This window comes from Ailuropoda melanoleuca, chromosome 4 (assembly GCF_002007445.2).
Source record: "Ailuropoda melanoleuca isolate Jingjing chromosome 4, ASM200744v2, whole genome shotgun sequence".
Taxonomy (NCBI): domain Eukaryota; kingdom Metazoa; phylum Chordata; class Mammalia; order Carnivora; family Ursidae; genus Ailuropoda; species Ailuropoda melanoleuca.
In genome coordinates this window covers 92,082,386-92,097,339 of record NC_048221.1, presented here as the reverse complement: position 1 = coordinate 92,097,339, position 14,954 = coordinate 92,082,386, and the positions used below count along the sequence as shown (strand labels likewise).

The 14,954-nt window shown below is 45.9% G+C and overlaps 1 protein-coding gene across 1 annotated transcript in view; it reads right to left on the bottom strand.

The window, feature by feature from the left end:
* Positions 1-14,954, bottom strand: part of ANTXR1 (ANTXR cell adhesion molecule 1) — a 216,498-nt gene that overhangs the window by 107,358 nt on the left and 94,186 nt on the right. The window contains 2 exon segments of the mRNA XM_011236724.3: positions 5,216-5,294; positions 6,641-6,710. Coding sequence (XP_011235026.3) covers positions 5,216-5,294; positions 6,641-6,710 — 149 coding nt within the window.

Genomic DNA, 14,954 nt, shown 5'->3' with positions numbered 1-14,954 from the left:
AAGAGCATCTTCAGAGTTTTCCCCAGCCTCTTCCTAGAATACAAGCTTATCATGGACTCAAAAGGAATCCTAACTCGTAATCAGGGAAACATTGCCTGTTTCTATTCTACAGGGCACGAGCAGCAAATCTTTTAATGAGACAGGTCGTTGGATTTCTACTTGGCAAGGAAAACGAATGTCAATAAACTGGTAAGCAGATGTGGTTCTTTGACAGCCCACCAGGTACCCTGTGTCCCTTGCATACTTTGCCTTTAATCTTTGCAACAACCATGCAAGACAGGCTCAGAAACGGGCTCAGGGGAATGCGGCCAAGATCAGCCTACGAAGTGGAGGGGCTAAGAGCTGAAATTAGGGCTTTGACTTCATGTTCTGTAATCTCAGTTCCTCCATTGTGCTACAATTATACAGCCGTTGTTCTGGTTTTGATGCCTCAGGGCTGAGTTTGTTGCATTTTAATTTTCATTCAAAAAGAATTTCTTTGAACAGTGACTTGACATGGGTCCTCTCAAGTTTGCTCAACCTTGCTGCCACTTGTAGCCAGGCTGTTTTTCATATAAAGTAGGAGGGGGAAAGACAGGGTTCTCCACTGATTCAGTGTCGAGTTTACAACCTTATGTCAAACTTTAGGTCTCTTTCTTTTTTTTCAAAGATGGCGATTCTCTGATACGCTGGAAACCAATATCAGTCAAATCCTGATCAGAGTTAATAGGGAAGGGTGTCTGCTGCGCCTTGCTACATACGGGGTGATTGAGGGCACAGAGTGTACATCCTTGGAGAGTAGTTCCCAACTTGAGAAGTGGCCCCAAATTAAGAAGGTACCAGAAACTGAAACAAAATGAGAGGAAAAGAAAAAAAGAGTTATGGTTCCCTGGAGGGACCATGAACAAACTGTGGTCTCAGGCATATCTAGTCCTTACTCAGGTTGGTTTCTCTTTAGTGGACAGCCTCTTCCTGCCTCTTCACCTGAAATTGTCATTTTTCAAATCCCCACTTGGGTTGTCTCCTCCACAAAGCTCTCGCGTCTCTTCCTGGATTCACTCCTTCCCCACTCTGAAATCCTAGAGCAGTTACACCTGGCTCCCACCACCTGGTTCTTTATTTACACAGTCCTGTATATGTTTGTTGAGTTCCTTTCTCCAAGTAGATTTTAAGCTCCTTCTGGGTAACAACTTTGTAAAATGTAAATGGAACACCGATGACACAGTGATACTTGTTGAGCGATTCTCTAATTTGTATACATTTTGGTTGGGAAATTATAAAATCTGAAGGCATTTATCTAAAAGAGGACCATCTTTCATGAAAAATTCTTTAAGGTGCTAATATCTGCTTGCTTTGCTTTCAACAAGACAAACTTCTTTTAAGTCTTTCCCCTAAGGCAGCACCATAGTTGTGATTTTCCCCCCTATCGCTAGAGGCTGGCGAAGAAAAGGGAGGCCTGTTGAGACTGTAGAGATGGGACGTATTTACATATGCTGGGAAAAGAGAACTTTGGATGTTTGGCCATTTTCTAGAGTCCTGGAGTCCTGGAGCTCCACAAAGTTTACCATTTGTATAGGAATCTTTTAGCTCTTGGATGGAAAAAACTCTTTCCTGTAAAACTTCATGGAATTTCTGCTCCTGGCAGGGACGACAGTTATTCATCGTGGATCTTGAAAACTATGACATGGTTGTCCAAATGGGCACCAAATAAAGCGAGGAAAGGAAAGTCTCAACTACATATTTTAAAATTATTTTTGGTTCCAGGTGATGGACGGGGCAGGCTGTGACTGGCATCGACAAGACTAACCCTTTACTCAGACCCAGGGGATCACTTCTGATCTAAAAACCTTTTCCTCCAAACCAGCTGCCGAAGAAACAAAAGCAAGTCCAAGACCTTACTTCATAATCTGGATGGCCACACATTCCACCTGCATCTCTATTTTGTCCAGGGATGGCCTCAGTCTTTTAAATCGGAGCTTCTGTGGAGGGTCCTGCTGGGGATTGGGCTTTTATGTTTGACTATAGACCCATTTTTTTCTCTAGTTGATTTTGACTATCTCATCTGCCTCCTTTCAATCACCTGCACTTGGCTGAGTGACAGACACGGACCCCTAGGGATCCATCTTATCTCAGAAGACTCCTTTTATTATAACAGACCTCTGAAGCAGGAACCAACTCTCTGGAAAGAATTTCCAGTTAGTTCAATAATTTTGAGTAAGTTTCTACTATGATAGCAGCTAAGGTTTATTAAGCACTTACTCCCTATCAGGCCTTCTACCAAGCACTTACCTCTATCATTCCATTTAATATTCACAGCGGGATAAAGTATTATTATTCTAATTTTACAGATTAGGAAATTGATACATCAAGGAGCTAAAAACCTTGGTCAAGGCCACACAACCAGTGTGACCTCCTGATTTTCCCTCTCCACCCCACATCTACTCCTTCAGTCTTCCCCCTGTCCATTGAGGGCAACTCCATTCTTTCAGTACTTAGGTTGAAGCCTGTGGGACCACGCTGGATGCTTCTCCTCTCAAGCCCTACATCCAATGCTTCGGGAAATCCATCAGATTTGCCTTCATGGCATATCCAACTCTGATGACTTCACTCATCTCCATTGCTCCCTGCTGAGTCAAGCCATCATCATCTTTTGCCTGAAATATTGCCATAACCCTCCTAACCAGTCACAGTCCTTCCATCCCTGGCTTCCCACGGGCTGTTCCAGCAGCCAGAGTGATCTTTCAAATCTAAGTCAGCTCACGTTGCTCCTCTGTGCAAAAGCCAAAGTTCTCACAGGACCCTCCGCTCTCCATCCCCATGACCTCACCATCTCCCGCTCTCCTCTGGCTCTCCTCCAGCAACAGACCACCAGCCTTCCTGCTCTTCCTGGAACACACTGAGTGTCTCTGGTTTTGAGGTCTAAGTCCTGGGGCCCTCTGGTTGCTATGTTCTTCCCCCAGTAGCCTCACAGTCAACTTTAAAAGTCTTTACTTAAATGTCACCTTCTCAATGTATCTGTTTATATTACACTCACTCAAGTCGTCTTACTCGGCTCTATTTTTTTCGTAGCATATATTATCTTTTGACATAGTATGTAACTCATTTGTTATGTTTCTTGTTTCCTGTCTGCTTTCTCTCCCTCTCCCCCTCCCCACGAGACAGAGAGCTTTGTCTGTAATGTTCCCTAATGTATCCCAGGGACCCAGGACAGTGCCTGGCACATTATACGTGATCAATGGATATTTGCTGAATAAATGAATGAATGGTCATGGATCTCAGATCTTAGGGTGTTCATAATTTTGTTGTAGATATACAGCATTCTCAAGTGAAAAGGGCAATAAAGCAGAAGATGTAAAGGGCTGTTTATCAAGGGTAAAGTGAGCAGAAAACTTGGTGATGGGCACTCAGGTAAGAGAGATATGAGATGTGAATGGAGGCCGGAGTGAGTTGGAAAGATAGAGAGGGAACTTTGCTCTAAGTTCTTTTCATTCTGCAGTATAATAGTAAGGACACATTTTCTTCTTGGCTTATGGACCCAGGACTTACCCATAGTCCTAGTCCTGTAGCTGCCATACCACAAGTTTGGTCATGAGATGTTTCCCTTCCTCCTCCCCATGCCCTTGTGGCCTCAAGGGCATGGCTGTTTCTCTGTGGTACAGTCAGACATAATGAGAAATACAGGCCCAAACTGCTGGATCACTCAAAAGCAGGGAGGAATCTGGAATGGAGTTGTTAGGTTTGGGGTATTTTAATCATTTCCTGCAGGTTGGCAAGTTCCAGAAGGGTCAATTTCTAAAAGAATCAGGCAGGGTCCACTTAAAGAAATTTCACTGTTTCTCCAAAAGTTTTTCATATTTGGTCTCCAGATTTGATGTTCCACTGAGGGGTGCCTGAGACATGGGCTTTCTCAGTGGTGACACTTCTCTGTGACAACCGTACTTTCTTAACTTTGGTCAAGTAAAACTTTTCCATTGTCTATACTCATTGCACTGGCTTACCCTGCTTTCAAGAAAACCGGTTTGTTCCTAACACAGAATGGAAACGTGGGGGGAGGGGTGGTCGTGCAAGGGGGCAAGTTGAGAGGGAAAACTGTCCGCCATGAGGCTGGACCTCCTGCTCATTTATGAGATGACTCATTTTGATCTTGGCTGACTTCAGGGTATGCCTGCTATCTCTTGTCCACCTGTGACAGTGTTAGGGATACAAGCTCCCATTACCGAGGGGCTCTAACGACATGTCCTCCAAAGCCCAGGCAGGATGTGATCATGGTATCCACCCAAGCGGACCATTAGGCCAAATACATTAGCCTTTAGAATGATCCAATGGAAAAAATGCCTGACTATTCAGACAAAAGTTAATTTGGAACTGCTCACGTTAGGGGCTGAGGGCTGTATAAGAGCCACGAAGCCCTGGCAGCCCTCTGAGGAGCTGAGCTCTGAGATCCTGCCAGCAGGAGGGAGCAACTACGCTGGCCGAAGGCCTGCCACCCATAGCCGCACCTGAGAACCTCCCTAAGAGGCCCTGGAACCACCAAAGCTAGGGCCCATTCCTGGCTTTGCTTCAGTTGATCTGGCACAAGGCCTGGGCATCGTAATTTTTTAAAAAGTCGTCCAGGTGATTTTATGTGTAACCAGAAATAAAAACCACCTGCTATTAAGGACCCAGAGAGGGGATGTCTGAGGAGCTGGTGGAATACAATCTCACAGTCCTTTATGACATAGCTCCCCCCAACCCTACCCTGCTTCACCAATTTTCCATTTTCTCCTGGATTATTTCCACAGTCATATAAACAAGCCTCAATTTCTCCTTCTAAATATGACTCTCCTTATATTCCACATCAGCCTTTAGTTACTGCCCCATTGCCCTGCTTGCCTTCAGGGAAAATCCCTAAGATGTGCTTTCTGTGTGTGCCATCCAATTTCTTTCTTCACATTTCCTCCTAGGCCCAGTCCCTCTGGATATCTGCCCTCACTACTGCACAGACCCTGGCCCTATCTTACCATCTGGACACGCCGGTACGTTCAGGTGTCCCCCTCAGTCACAGAAGTGGGGAACCTGGAGAAACCCAACACTGGCCTTCCTGATACCCTCTGGGGTCCAGCACGCTCCTGATCCAGCCTACAGCTGGCCCTGCGGGGCTGGGATCAAAGCTCTGTGAACAGAATGCAGAACCAGAAACTTCCAGGGAATTGAGAATGACAATAGAGCCTTCAGGAAAGGGAAGGCGATGACTTACACAGCGTGTGGTGGTGATGATGACAGAACTGGAGATGAAAGAGAGGCCGTCGTTCATGCTGACCTGAAGCGCGGCTTTCCTGCAATGACAAGGGAGCCAGAGACACTCAGCATGGTGCGCAAGGAACAGGGGGCTGCGAGTGGATGCTTAGGTCCCATGAGGCTCTGCTCCTAACTGCCCCGGGGACTGTGGTCTCTTCCCTGGGGGCCTGAGCGGTCTCTTTTGTAAAATGTGGAGGATGGCCTCTAGGGCCCCTCCGTATGCTCTAACATTCTAGAGAGATGTCGGGATACCCTTGGCTGGTGTATCAAGGCATTGCGTTTAGCCCTTCGTACGTGGCAGTGAATTGCATTGAACGGGCAAAGCCTGCTACCATTTAATTTACCGGTCACATTGTCGTAGGAAGAAGTATTCGCAAAAACATGGCTCGAGTCTGCGGGCATAAAGTTGTCAGGCTCCAAGCCTAATGTTCTGTTGTCGTTACCGGGGCTCTCAGTGACTGATTCTGATGAGGGGGTTTGCTACCTTCCCAGCAAAGTCACGGAGGTACAGCAGTGGACGCCTGACCTTCCACCCTCCTCCCATCTCTGTGAGACTCACGGAAACCTGAGCTTATGTGTTGCTTGTCTTTGGTGGTATAGACACAGGGTTAGTTTGTGGAATCAGTGGACTTAAAGGCCAGTGTTAGGCAACCAGACTTGGAGGCTTTACAATTCGAACAAATGATTGAAAGCAGAAGTTAGATGAACATGTTTAGTATTTTTTCCTCCAAGCCACCATGCTCTCTTCGGCCTGTCACAGCCATGCTGACAGAGAAGTGAGTTTGTGTTCTCTGACGAACACCCAACAGATAATCCGGAGCCCTGCAGGGGCGCGGAGGAAGGGGCACTGAGCTTGGCCTCAGAGCGTCTGAATCTGGGGTCTTGAACCCACTCTTCTTAACCCCTGGGAACCTCCTTTCTGTGTTTCTTTATCTCTAAGCAGGAGATAACCATCCAGCCGGGCAATTATGATGACAGGGCGAGATACCTGTGGGTGGGAGGGCTTTGGGAAGTGTGAGCTCGGGAAATGTAGCTGTGATTAAGTGAGACATACCTTTGTTGGAAACTAGACCCTTCCACTACTGCAATGTGACCTTAGGCAAGCCACTTAAGTTCTCTCAGCCACAGATTCCACATCTGTAAAACTGGGGTGACGTGAGCATCTGGTTCTTTGGGAGCTTGGGAGGATAAAATAAGGTGCCCTTTGTAAGACATCTGTTCTGGTGCCTTGCTCACCGGAAGCACTGGTACCATCATCGTTACCTGGAGAGGTCTAGACAAGGCTGCATGACAACAACGAAGAGAGACTCTTTCTTCTCCCCTTGTCCCCTCTACCTCCTCTCTCCTCCCTGGCTGTGAGGTTCAGTTGCTGGTGGAAACTTACATGCCAACTTCTTTTAAGATAGGTGCTGGACACAGCAAGTAAGTGTCTTCCACAGTGAAGGGCTTCTCATCTGTAAAAAGGAAGTGACTGGATTAAGAAGAGTGAAGCAACTCTATAATTTCATGTTCAGTGACTACTAGACACCATCCACCAAATCCTGGGAGACATGAGAAAAGCAGTAACTCTGAAATAGACACTGGTCTTGTGCCATAAAATCCACTCGAGTGAATGAACTTTAAGGTTCTCCTGATAGAATACCAGTTCCTGACCTCATACATCCAATTGAGTCAATTGGTGAACAGAGGCTGAACTCTTACCATTGACCAGGCATAACTGAGGGGAAACCAGAAGTTATCAGACTGGTCCCCAGGGAGCTTCAGGTCTGAGTCCAGTTTGAGAGAGAAGCCACATTCACGGAGAAAGTTTGTTGATGCAGGATTATTTATAATGGCCAAGACATGGAGCGAGCAACCTAAGTGTCCATTTGTGGATGAGTGGATAAAGAAAATGTGGCATATATATGTGTGTGTGTGTGTATATATATACACACATAAGTTAAGTAAGTCCTGCCATTTGTGACAACATGGATGGACCCGGAGGACACTATGCTAAGTGAAATAAGTCAGACAGAGAAAGATAAGTATTGTATGATCTCACTTATATGTGGAATCTAAAAAAGAAAAAAACTGAACTCATAGATATAGAGAACAGATTGGTGGTTGCCAGGGGAGGGAGGTGTGGGATGGGCGAAATGGGTGAAGGTGGTCAAAAGGCACCACCTCCCAGTTATCAAATAAGTCATGAGGATGTCATGTACAGTGTGGTGACTATAGTTAATAATACTGCATTGCATACTTGAAAGTTGCTAAGAGAGTAAGTCTTAAAAGTTCTTATCACAAGAAAAGAATGTGTAATTATGTATGGTAATGGTTGTTAACTAGATTTATTGTAGTGATCATTTTATCTTCTATACAAATATTGAATCACTATGTCATACATCTGAAACTAATATAATGCTATTTGTCAATTATATCTCAATTTTTTAAAAAAGAAAAAGCTTGCTGACATACAAGAAGTAGCTAAGCCAAAATATCACTTGGCTTCAGGAGACAGAGAGCTCCCTTTAGGCAGGCGATGTGGCGAGGTGACAGGGAACACAAAACTTGAGACGTGCTTTGGCAAAGAGATTGGGAAGAGGCATTCCCGGTGGGAGGAATGGCATAAGCAAAGGCAGAGCAAACAAAAGATATAGTCCAGGGTAGGAGGTAAGTAGGATCCAAAAAGATCAGTATAGGAAGAAGTTTGGTCTAAGTTCTTTGTGTGAGAACTTAGGAATTTGGACACGGGTCTATTAGCTAGGAAAAGAACTTTGGAGATTTTTGAAAAAAAAACAAAACCTGAAGGATAATTTTGGAAGTTTCAGCAGATGTAGCCATGAATGATGGTGTGAGAATGGGGGACTCTGGAGGTGGGAATTTCTTGCTCTTATTCAATGGGTGACCGGGGAAAGCTTAGAAAGTTTCCATCTTGAGCTCCTTAAAAACTTCAATGTGTCCCAGGTTTGAGAAGTTACTAACTGTAGTCAGTATACAGTGTTCATTCCTTTGTGATGCAACATTTAAGGGTGCGTGTTCTGTACAAAACATTGCAGTAGGCACTGCGGGTGATATGAAGGTGAACATGAGTCCCTTGAACAAGCTGTGAACACAAATGCCGGCCCCAGAAGACAGGAAGAGGTACGTGTGTAATTGAGGGATGGCATTGTGCTATCGGCATTTGTTATGAAACTGATGTCTCTAATGACAGTGGACTGTGGCTGACACTAAACATTTGGCTGAGTGGGGACTCGGAAGTCTGGTGCCCTCTGTGCCTGGACTGAAGGAGCAGAGCTACCTGGGGTGGGGCTTAGAGGACATGTCTGAGTGCTAAGCACCGTGTCTCCATGGAAGGAGGAGGAAGAGGATGGACCATTACAGTCTTCTCTGATGTCTGGGGAGATCTTCGAGTGGTGAAAAGTTAGGGAGTTTATTCCAAGTCATTCATTCATTCATCATTCATTCACTCAAGAAATATTTATTAGAGGCCTTCTATGAGCTAGAGACATAGGCTTTGAGAACAGAAACATGGTCTCTGCTTTCATGGATTTTACAGGAGCTGCAGGGGAGACAGTTATTAAGCACAAGCACTTTCATTTTTATTAAAAACTACATTCTTTTGAATGTCTTCCATGTGTCAGGCATTGTGCTAGGCCTTGCAATGAACAAAACACACGAAAGCACCTCGCTCGAGGAGCTGACATGCTGGACATGACACAAGTTACTATTTAACTACAATCGTGGTGAGCACAAAGAAAGAAAGAGAAGGAAGGTCAGGAAATGCTTCCCTGAGGAAAGGTGATATAAGCTGAGACTTGTGGTCAGGTGAAGAGGACACAGAGTGGGATGGGTGGCCCTGCAAAGATCCTGGGGCAGGAAGGAGCCCAGAGCCTGTGAGAGCTAAAGGAAGGCCAATGAGGCTGGTGAATTTGAGTGAGACAGTGGCTGGAAATGAGGCTAGAAAAGGCAGCAGGACCAGATGCCCGAGGCCTTGTAGGCCATGGTGGGGCTTGGAGAGTTGTCCTAAAAGCAACAGGAAGTATTGGAGGTCCCTCCTCATATGCAGAATTCACATTTGCAGATCATGGAACATTGCTGGAACGGTGGAGGTGTGTTGAATGAAACTAGGAAGTTTATGATGACATTGGAGGATCATAGAACACCTGACCTGAGCATTTTTATTTTCGAGGTACTTCCCTGCCTGCGGTGATGCTCTTGCCAGTGACACTCAGCCAGGGCACGCTGTGGCGTGGTGCTCTCCGCGTGCTTCACATAAACCACATCATCAAATTCAGCCTGCTAGCAATGCTACCAGGGAAGGATATTATTCCCTTCATTTTAAAGGTGAGGAACAGATGTAGAGAGGTGAAGAAACTTGCCCAACGTCACATAGGGGAAGCTTGGTCCCACACCCAGGCAGTCTGGCTGTGGCTCTTGGTAAGAGCCATGCTTTACCTCCTTCTACAGCGACCCTGTGGAATGAGGCAAGGCAAGGACACTGGGCTCATTTTCCAGATGCAAAATGGAGGCTCAGAGAGGTGACAGGGACCCATGGTTGCACAGCAAGTCAGAGGCAAAGCCCAGGACTAGAACTGAATTCCCCATTATTCCCCCCTTGCCAAGAGCCTCTCCGTTCCAGGAAAGGTTTGTGTTTGAGAATAAACTGAACTTAGGATAGGCGTGGCTGACTAGAAACTGTATTTATTTTCTCTTGGCCCTGGCTTATCCTGCAGCACATGTGCTAGCAATACCTGGGAGTGCAGACGGCTGCCCACGGAGCCAGCCCACGGAGCCACGAGGCAGCCACAGAGTGGCCACAGGGGGCCTCGTGACTCTTGGCTGCATGCTGTGGGAAGTGCTGGTCACGTAGAGGTGGGCATCCAAGTCAGAGACGGTGCACTGCAGTGACAAGGGAAACTCCAGGGCCCGGCATGCCCACATGGCTGTTAGCGCCCACGCACTTTCCAGGGCTTTCTCTGCAAAGCTCCTCCCCTGCCCTCCATCCCAACTGGAAAGGAGTGAGGGGACAAGATTGGCCTAGGTCACTTAGATATTTCTCTTGCCCCTCCCTCCATTTTCCTATCCTGCCTGACAGACCGAATGTTTCTGTAGCAAGCAGAGGAGGACTAACTGGGAGGACTGAGGACACTGCGGAGACTGCAGCACAGGACCGACCCCGCCTTCCATCAGTTTATCAGCCTCTGGGGCCGTGGGCCCGCTCTGGGGAGCTGGCATTTTCTGCTCCGAGAGGGACTGTTTGGTTTGGAGACTGTTTTCACTTTACCACAAAAATGAGTGGCTTTCCCCCCCCCTCCCCTAAACAAAGGAGGGCCATTTGGTTTCCATAACTCAGATCATCTGACTCCTTCCTGGAACGTCCTCTTGGGAAGCAGGGCACAAAGCCTTCCCCCTCGGCTGAGCCACGTTTGGCTCCGGGGCCATGCCAACCTTGCTGCCGCTTCTGCCAACGCCAGCAGTGTCGGGATGTTTGTGGGACCGTAATCCACTCCGGGGATGACTGAGTCCCAGGTCCTCTGTCCACTGGGCAGCTATTCCCCTGCTTGTTAGCCCTGAGTGGGCAGCGGGGCGGAGACAGGAGCGAGGAGACCGGCACTTGGCGTGTTGGCAACAGGGGGAGAAGATTTGGGAGGGGCAAGAGTTTGAAACCAGAAGTTAAGGGGATTTTTAGATGATCTGTAAATATAAATTGCTTTGCCTTTTACCAAAGCTATTTCAGAATTCGGTGCATACACTTGACACAGGTTAGTCTAAAACATTTGTCTACAAGAGTCTGATAATCGAACAGAAGCTTGATTTAAACCAGGATTTGGGGGTCAATGAGTGTCATGACACCAAACTGCCAAACACTCTAGGCTTGCGAACTGGGCACTCCTGAGGATGGGGTGCACAGAATGGGGCCGAGTACCCACACATACGTCTGTATTCTCACACACGTCTGTATCCATACACAGCTCAGTCCATTTGTTTTTGCTGATTTTGTCTAACGCTATATACCCATGGTCTCAATTGACATCACTGTTATTTATGATTTACAATTTGGGAAACTGTGGCTCAGGGGGGTCCGTTAATTGAATTAGTGTTGCTCCACTAGTAAACGCAGAGCTGAAATTCAAACCCAGGTTTTGTTGCAATGATTTGCCCAAGGTCAACACAGCTAGCTTTTTTTTACAGATGCAATTTAAACTATTACGTTGAATTAAACTAGGTAGCCATTTCACATTGTCATACGCTCACAGCTGATTTTGTGATACAGCCTGACGTCCACCAGGAGCCGAGTCTTTTTGTACCCGGCCACTTTGGAGGCAAGCAGTTAAGATGCTCTGTGGGCAGGGTTGGAGAACAATGTCTCCTATGCAAGGGGACCAGGATTGAAAAGCTCTGTGGTTAAGGTTCAGGTAAGGTTCGCTGTCTTTGAGAGACAGCGATCTACTGTAATGAACCCACGTTCCATACACTCAAATATGTACATTCCCAGGTTTTGACCTTGGATCAATATAATTCTTTTCAGACTGTTGAAGAAATTCCCAGAATTTGTCCCTGCAGTTGGTGACTTCTAATGGATTTGGGATAAAACCAGGATTAAAATTCATGAGCTAATTCAAACACCAATCACAGTGAATCCTTTTATAGGGCTGATGAAATGATTCAAATATTTTTCCAGCCTTGGCAATCTTTTCTTGATGTAAATATTTATTTCTGGTCAAAAGGACAAGCGAAACCTTTAGTCTTCTCTGGGGGAGCTTGTTGAAACCCTCCAAAAGCTGATGCAAGCTCCCAAGTAGAGTTTACATTCCTACTGTTACAAAATAGTGAAGGTTAGGGACGAAGTGAGCTCACCCTGCTCTTTCTCCCAATCTCTGCTGGGTCTAGGGAGCATTTTCAGGGCATCCCTGAGCCAAGCATAACTGTTCAGCACCAAATTATCAGTTGGTTTGGGAATGTGTCTGAATGAAGGGAGAACAGAGAGGCTAGAGTTAGGCTGGATGTTTCTATCTTCTCACTGACTTCAAAAGTAACCAGCTTTTTAAAAGGTTAGGCTTTTAAAATACCGTGCAAAAACCTGAAATAAAATGATATTCGGCAGGACGCCAAGTTAGTGAAATTCAAAGCATCTGGGTTGAGCTTTCTGGAGCCCCAGCCAGAAAGGAGGTAGTTGATTGCCCTCCTGGGGCTCCTGCAATGATAATTCAAAAACATGGGGATCCTACTGCAAAGCTAAATGGAGCCCATTGCTTAGAGTGCAAGGAAATGAATATTTACTGGGCATGTACAATGTGTCAGGCCCTGGGCGGAGAGGTTTTCATAAATGGGTGAGATCACAAGCCTATGGATTTTCTTGACAGAAGACGTTAAACTCTAGGGGACAAAGTCGAGAATTTGTAAATGGAGAGAATGGCTTCTACTTGGAAAGACTGATCAGTGGTTCTGAGGTCAGAGCAACGAGAAACAAGAGTCAAAGCAGAATGGGAAAAGACAGTAGTGAAGCGCAGGTGGGTGGGGCCACGTTGGGGATAATCCTCAGAGCACAGCACAGCCACTGTACTGTCCTCTCACGGCCGGCTGAAGCCAGAGGGGTGCCTTTAACGTTGCAGAGCCAGGCTAACCATCATCCTTCTCCTTAGGCAGGACCCACATCCACCCACCCCTTCCCTGGCCTGGAATTGTTGCAAGGTCACCTTGGAAGCCCTCACTGGCTCGTTAACTATGAGATCAGGCAAGGAACCTGGCCAACAAGTTCTAGATAAGTTCCCTGGGCCTCTACATAACTATTTTACAGTTCCTGTGGGTTCCAGGTATCCAGGATAAGTCTTTTGGTTTCCCTTCCTGTTCTCTGGGGGCAGATTGGACCAAGATGGAGAAACAATGAGCTCATTAAGAGCCTGGGCTGGAGTTCCATCACAGCTCTGTCACCCACTGGCTATGTAACCCTATCTGCAACCCAGAGATCTCGCCTATCAGATGCGAATCATACTCATTTCATAGGTTGATGTAAATTTTAATGAGATGATAGGATTAAGCGCTCAGCACTTAATAAGCGCTTGACTTGTCAACTATTATTACTAAAGCAGGGTACTGCTAGGTTCATTGTCTCTGAGGCACCTGAAAAACACAAGATGTGAACATGTATGCAAACTATGTCTTGCAACTTACCTACCAGGTTCTGTCAGGGCTAGATGGTACAGGCATGACAAGAAGAGAGTCAGCTGTCCAAATAGGATCTGTGGACAAGTGTATGGTGCCGTGGTTCTCCGATGCAGTGATTTTGTCCCTCAGGGGACAATTGGCAATGTCTGAGACAGTTCTGGTTGTCATACTGAGAGAGAAGTACTACCGACATTTAGTGAGTAGAGAGCAGAGGTGGTGCTAAATGCCTTACACAGCACAGGGCATCCTTCTCCCCCTCAACAAAGAATTATCTGGCCTTGAATGTTGATAGTATCAAGGTAAGAAATCCTGGTATAATGTCTATCGTGGCTTTATATATATATTTTGCCCATTGTAGAAGGTCCTTTAGATATTACTGGGTGGTCCACAGCCCCCAGGTATTGGTAGAATGTTCAGAAAAGTTCAGAGGTGTTATTAAGTGATGGTTAGAGGAAGGAGGAACACCTTGAGGTTCACTGCAAGACACCTGGTTGGAGTAAGGAAGAGTGCCTCTATGCAGGCTTTCATGCATCCAGATTTTCCTGATGGTGGGTGGCATAGCACCTGAGCCACTCCGCTTGGTGGAGCTTTATAACTAAATGGGGCATTCCAGAAGTGGGACTTAGATTGCTGCCAAGGTTCTGAGCTGACTGGGGCGGGAAGGCTGTGGAGTCAGAGCACCTTCCCTATTAATAGCAATATAAGAGAGCTGAGTGCTGTCTTAGAAGAAGATGAAGTGGGCTATCCTGATCTCTGTGCACATGAGGATCAAGATTCCATCAGGGCCCCAGGAGAGGAAGGAAAAAACAAGGGACCACGAGTGCATTGCCAGAGGAGTGCAGGGATGGGATCCAGCAGCCTTGCTGGTCTTGGATTGTCTTTTGTGGGCTTATACATTCCCCAGTCCCACACACGGTGTGACCTCTGTGGTTCTAGGCTCTCTGGCTTCTGGAATGGGTCCTCAGCACAATTAGTTTGATTTCTCAGGATGAAATGATTTTCTGCTCATATTTTCTGTTATTTTTATTAGTTATAAAAGCAATACATGTTTAGCAATATAAGATTCAGAAAAGTGAATGTGAGAAATAAGTGACAAGTCTGAGATTGAGAAGTATATAAAAAGAAGAAAGGAAATTCCTTGGTAATCCTAACTTCCAGTGATAAACACTGTTAAAGCTTTGGGGACCATTATTTCAGAATTTTTTCTATGCATATTATTTGTTACATAGTTGGAATCATACTGCACATAACGTTGTGGTAGTCGGCATTCATCTTTATCTGAAGGTAATAGGGGCGGTTTTCTTCCTTTTGGCAGGAAAACTAAATGAAGGTAATGGGGCCCAGGACTGTTGCAAAATATTTCCTCCTCTCAATAAATCTACACCAAAAAAATTCTTGACTAGTTGACATTTATAAAACTTACAAATTATCTTCTAAGCAAAGCATCAGCCTTTAAAAATCGAGGTCAGAGTAAGTGGCACACTCAAGACAGCTGTAATCTACTAAGAATAAATATATTTTTTAAAGCTTTGTTTTCACTTGGTTGAAGACAA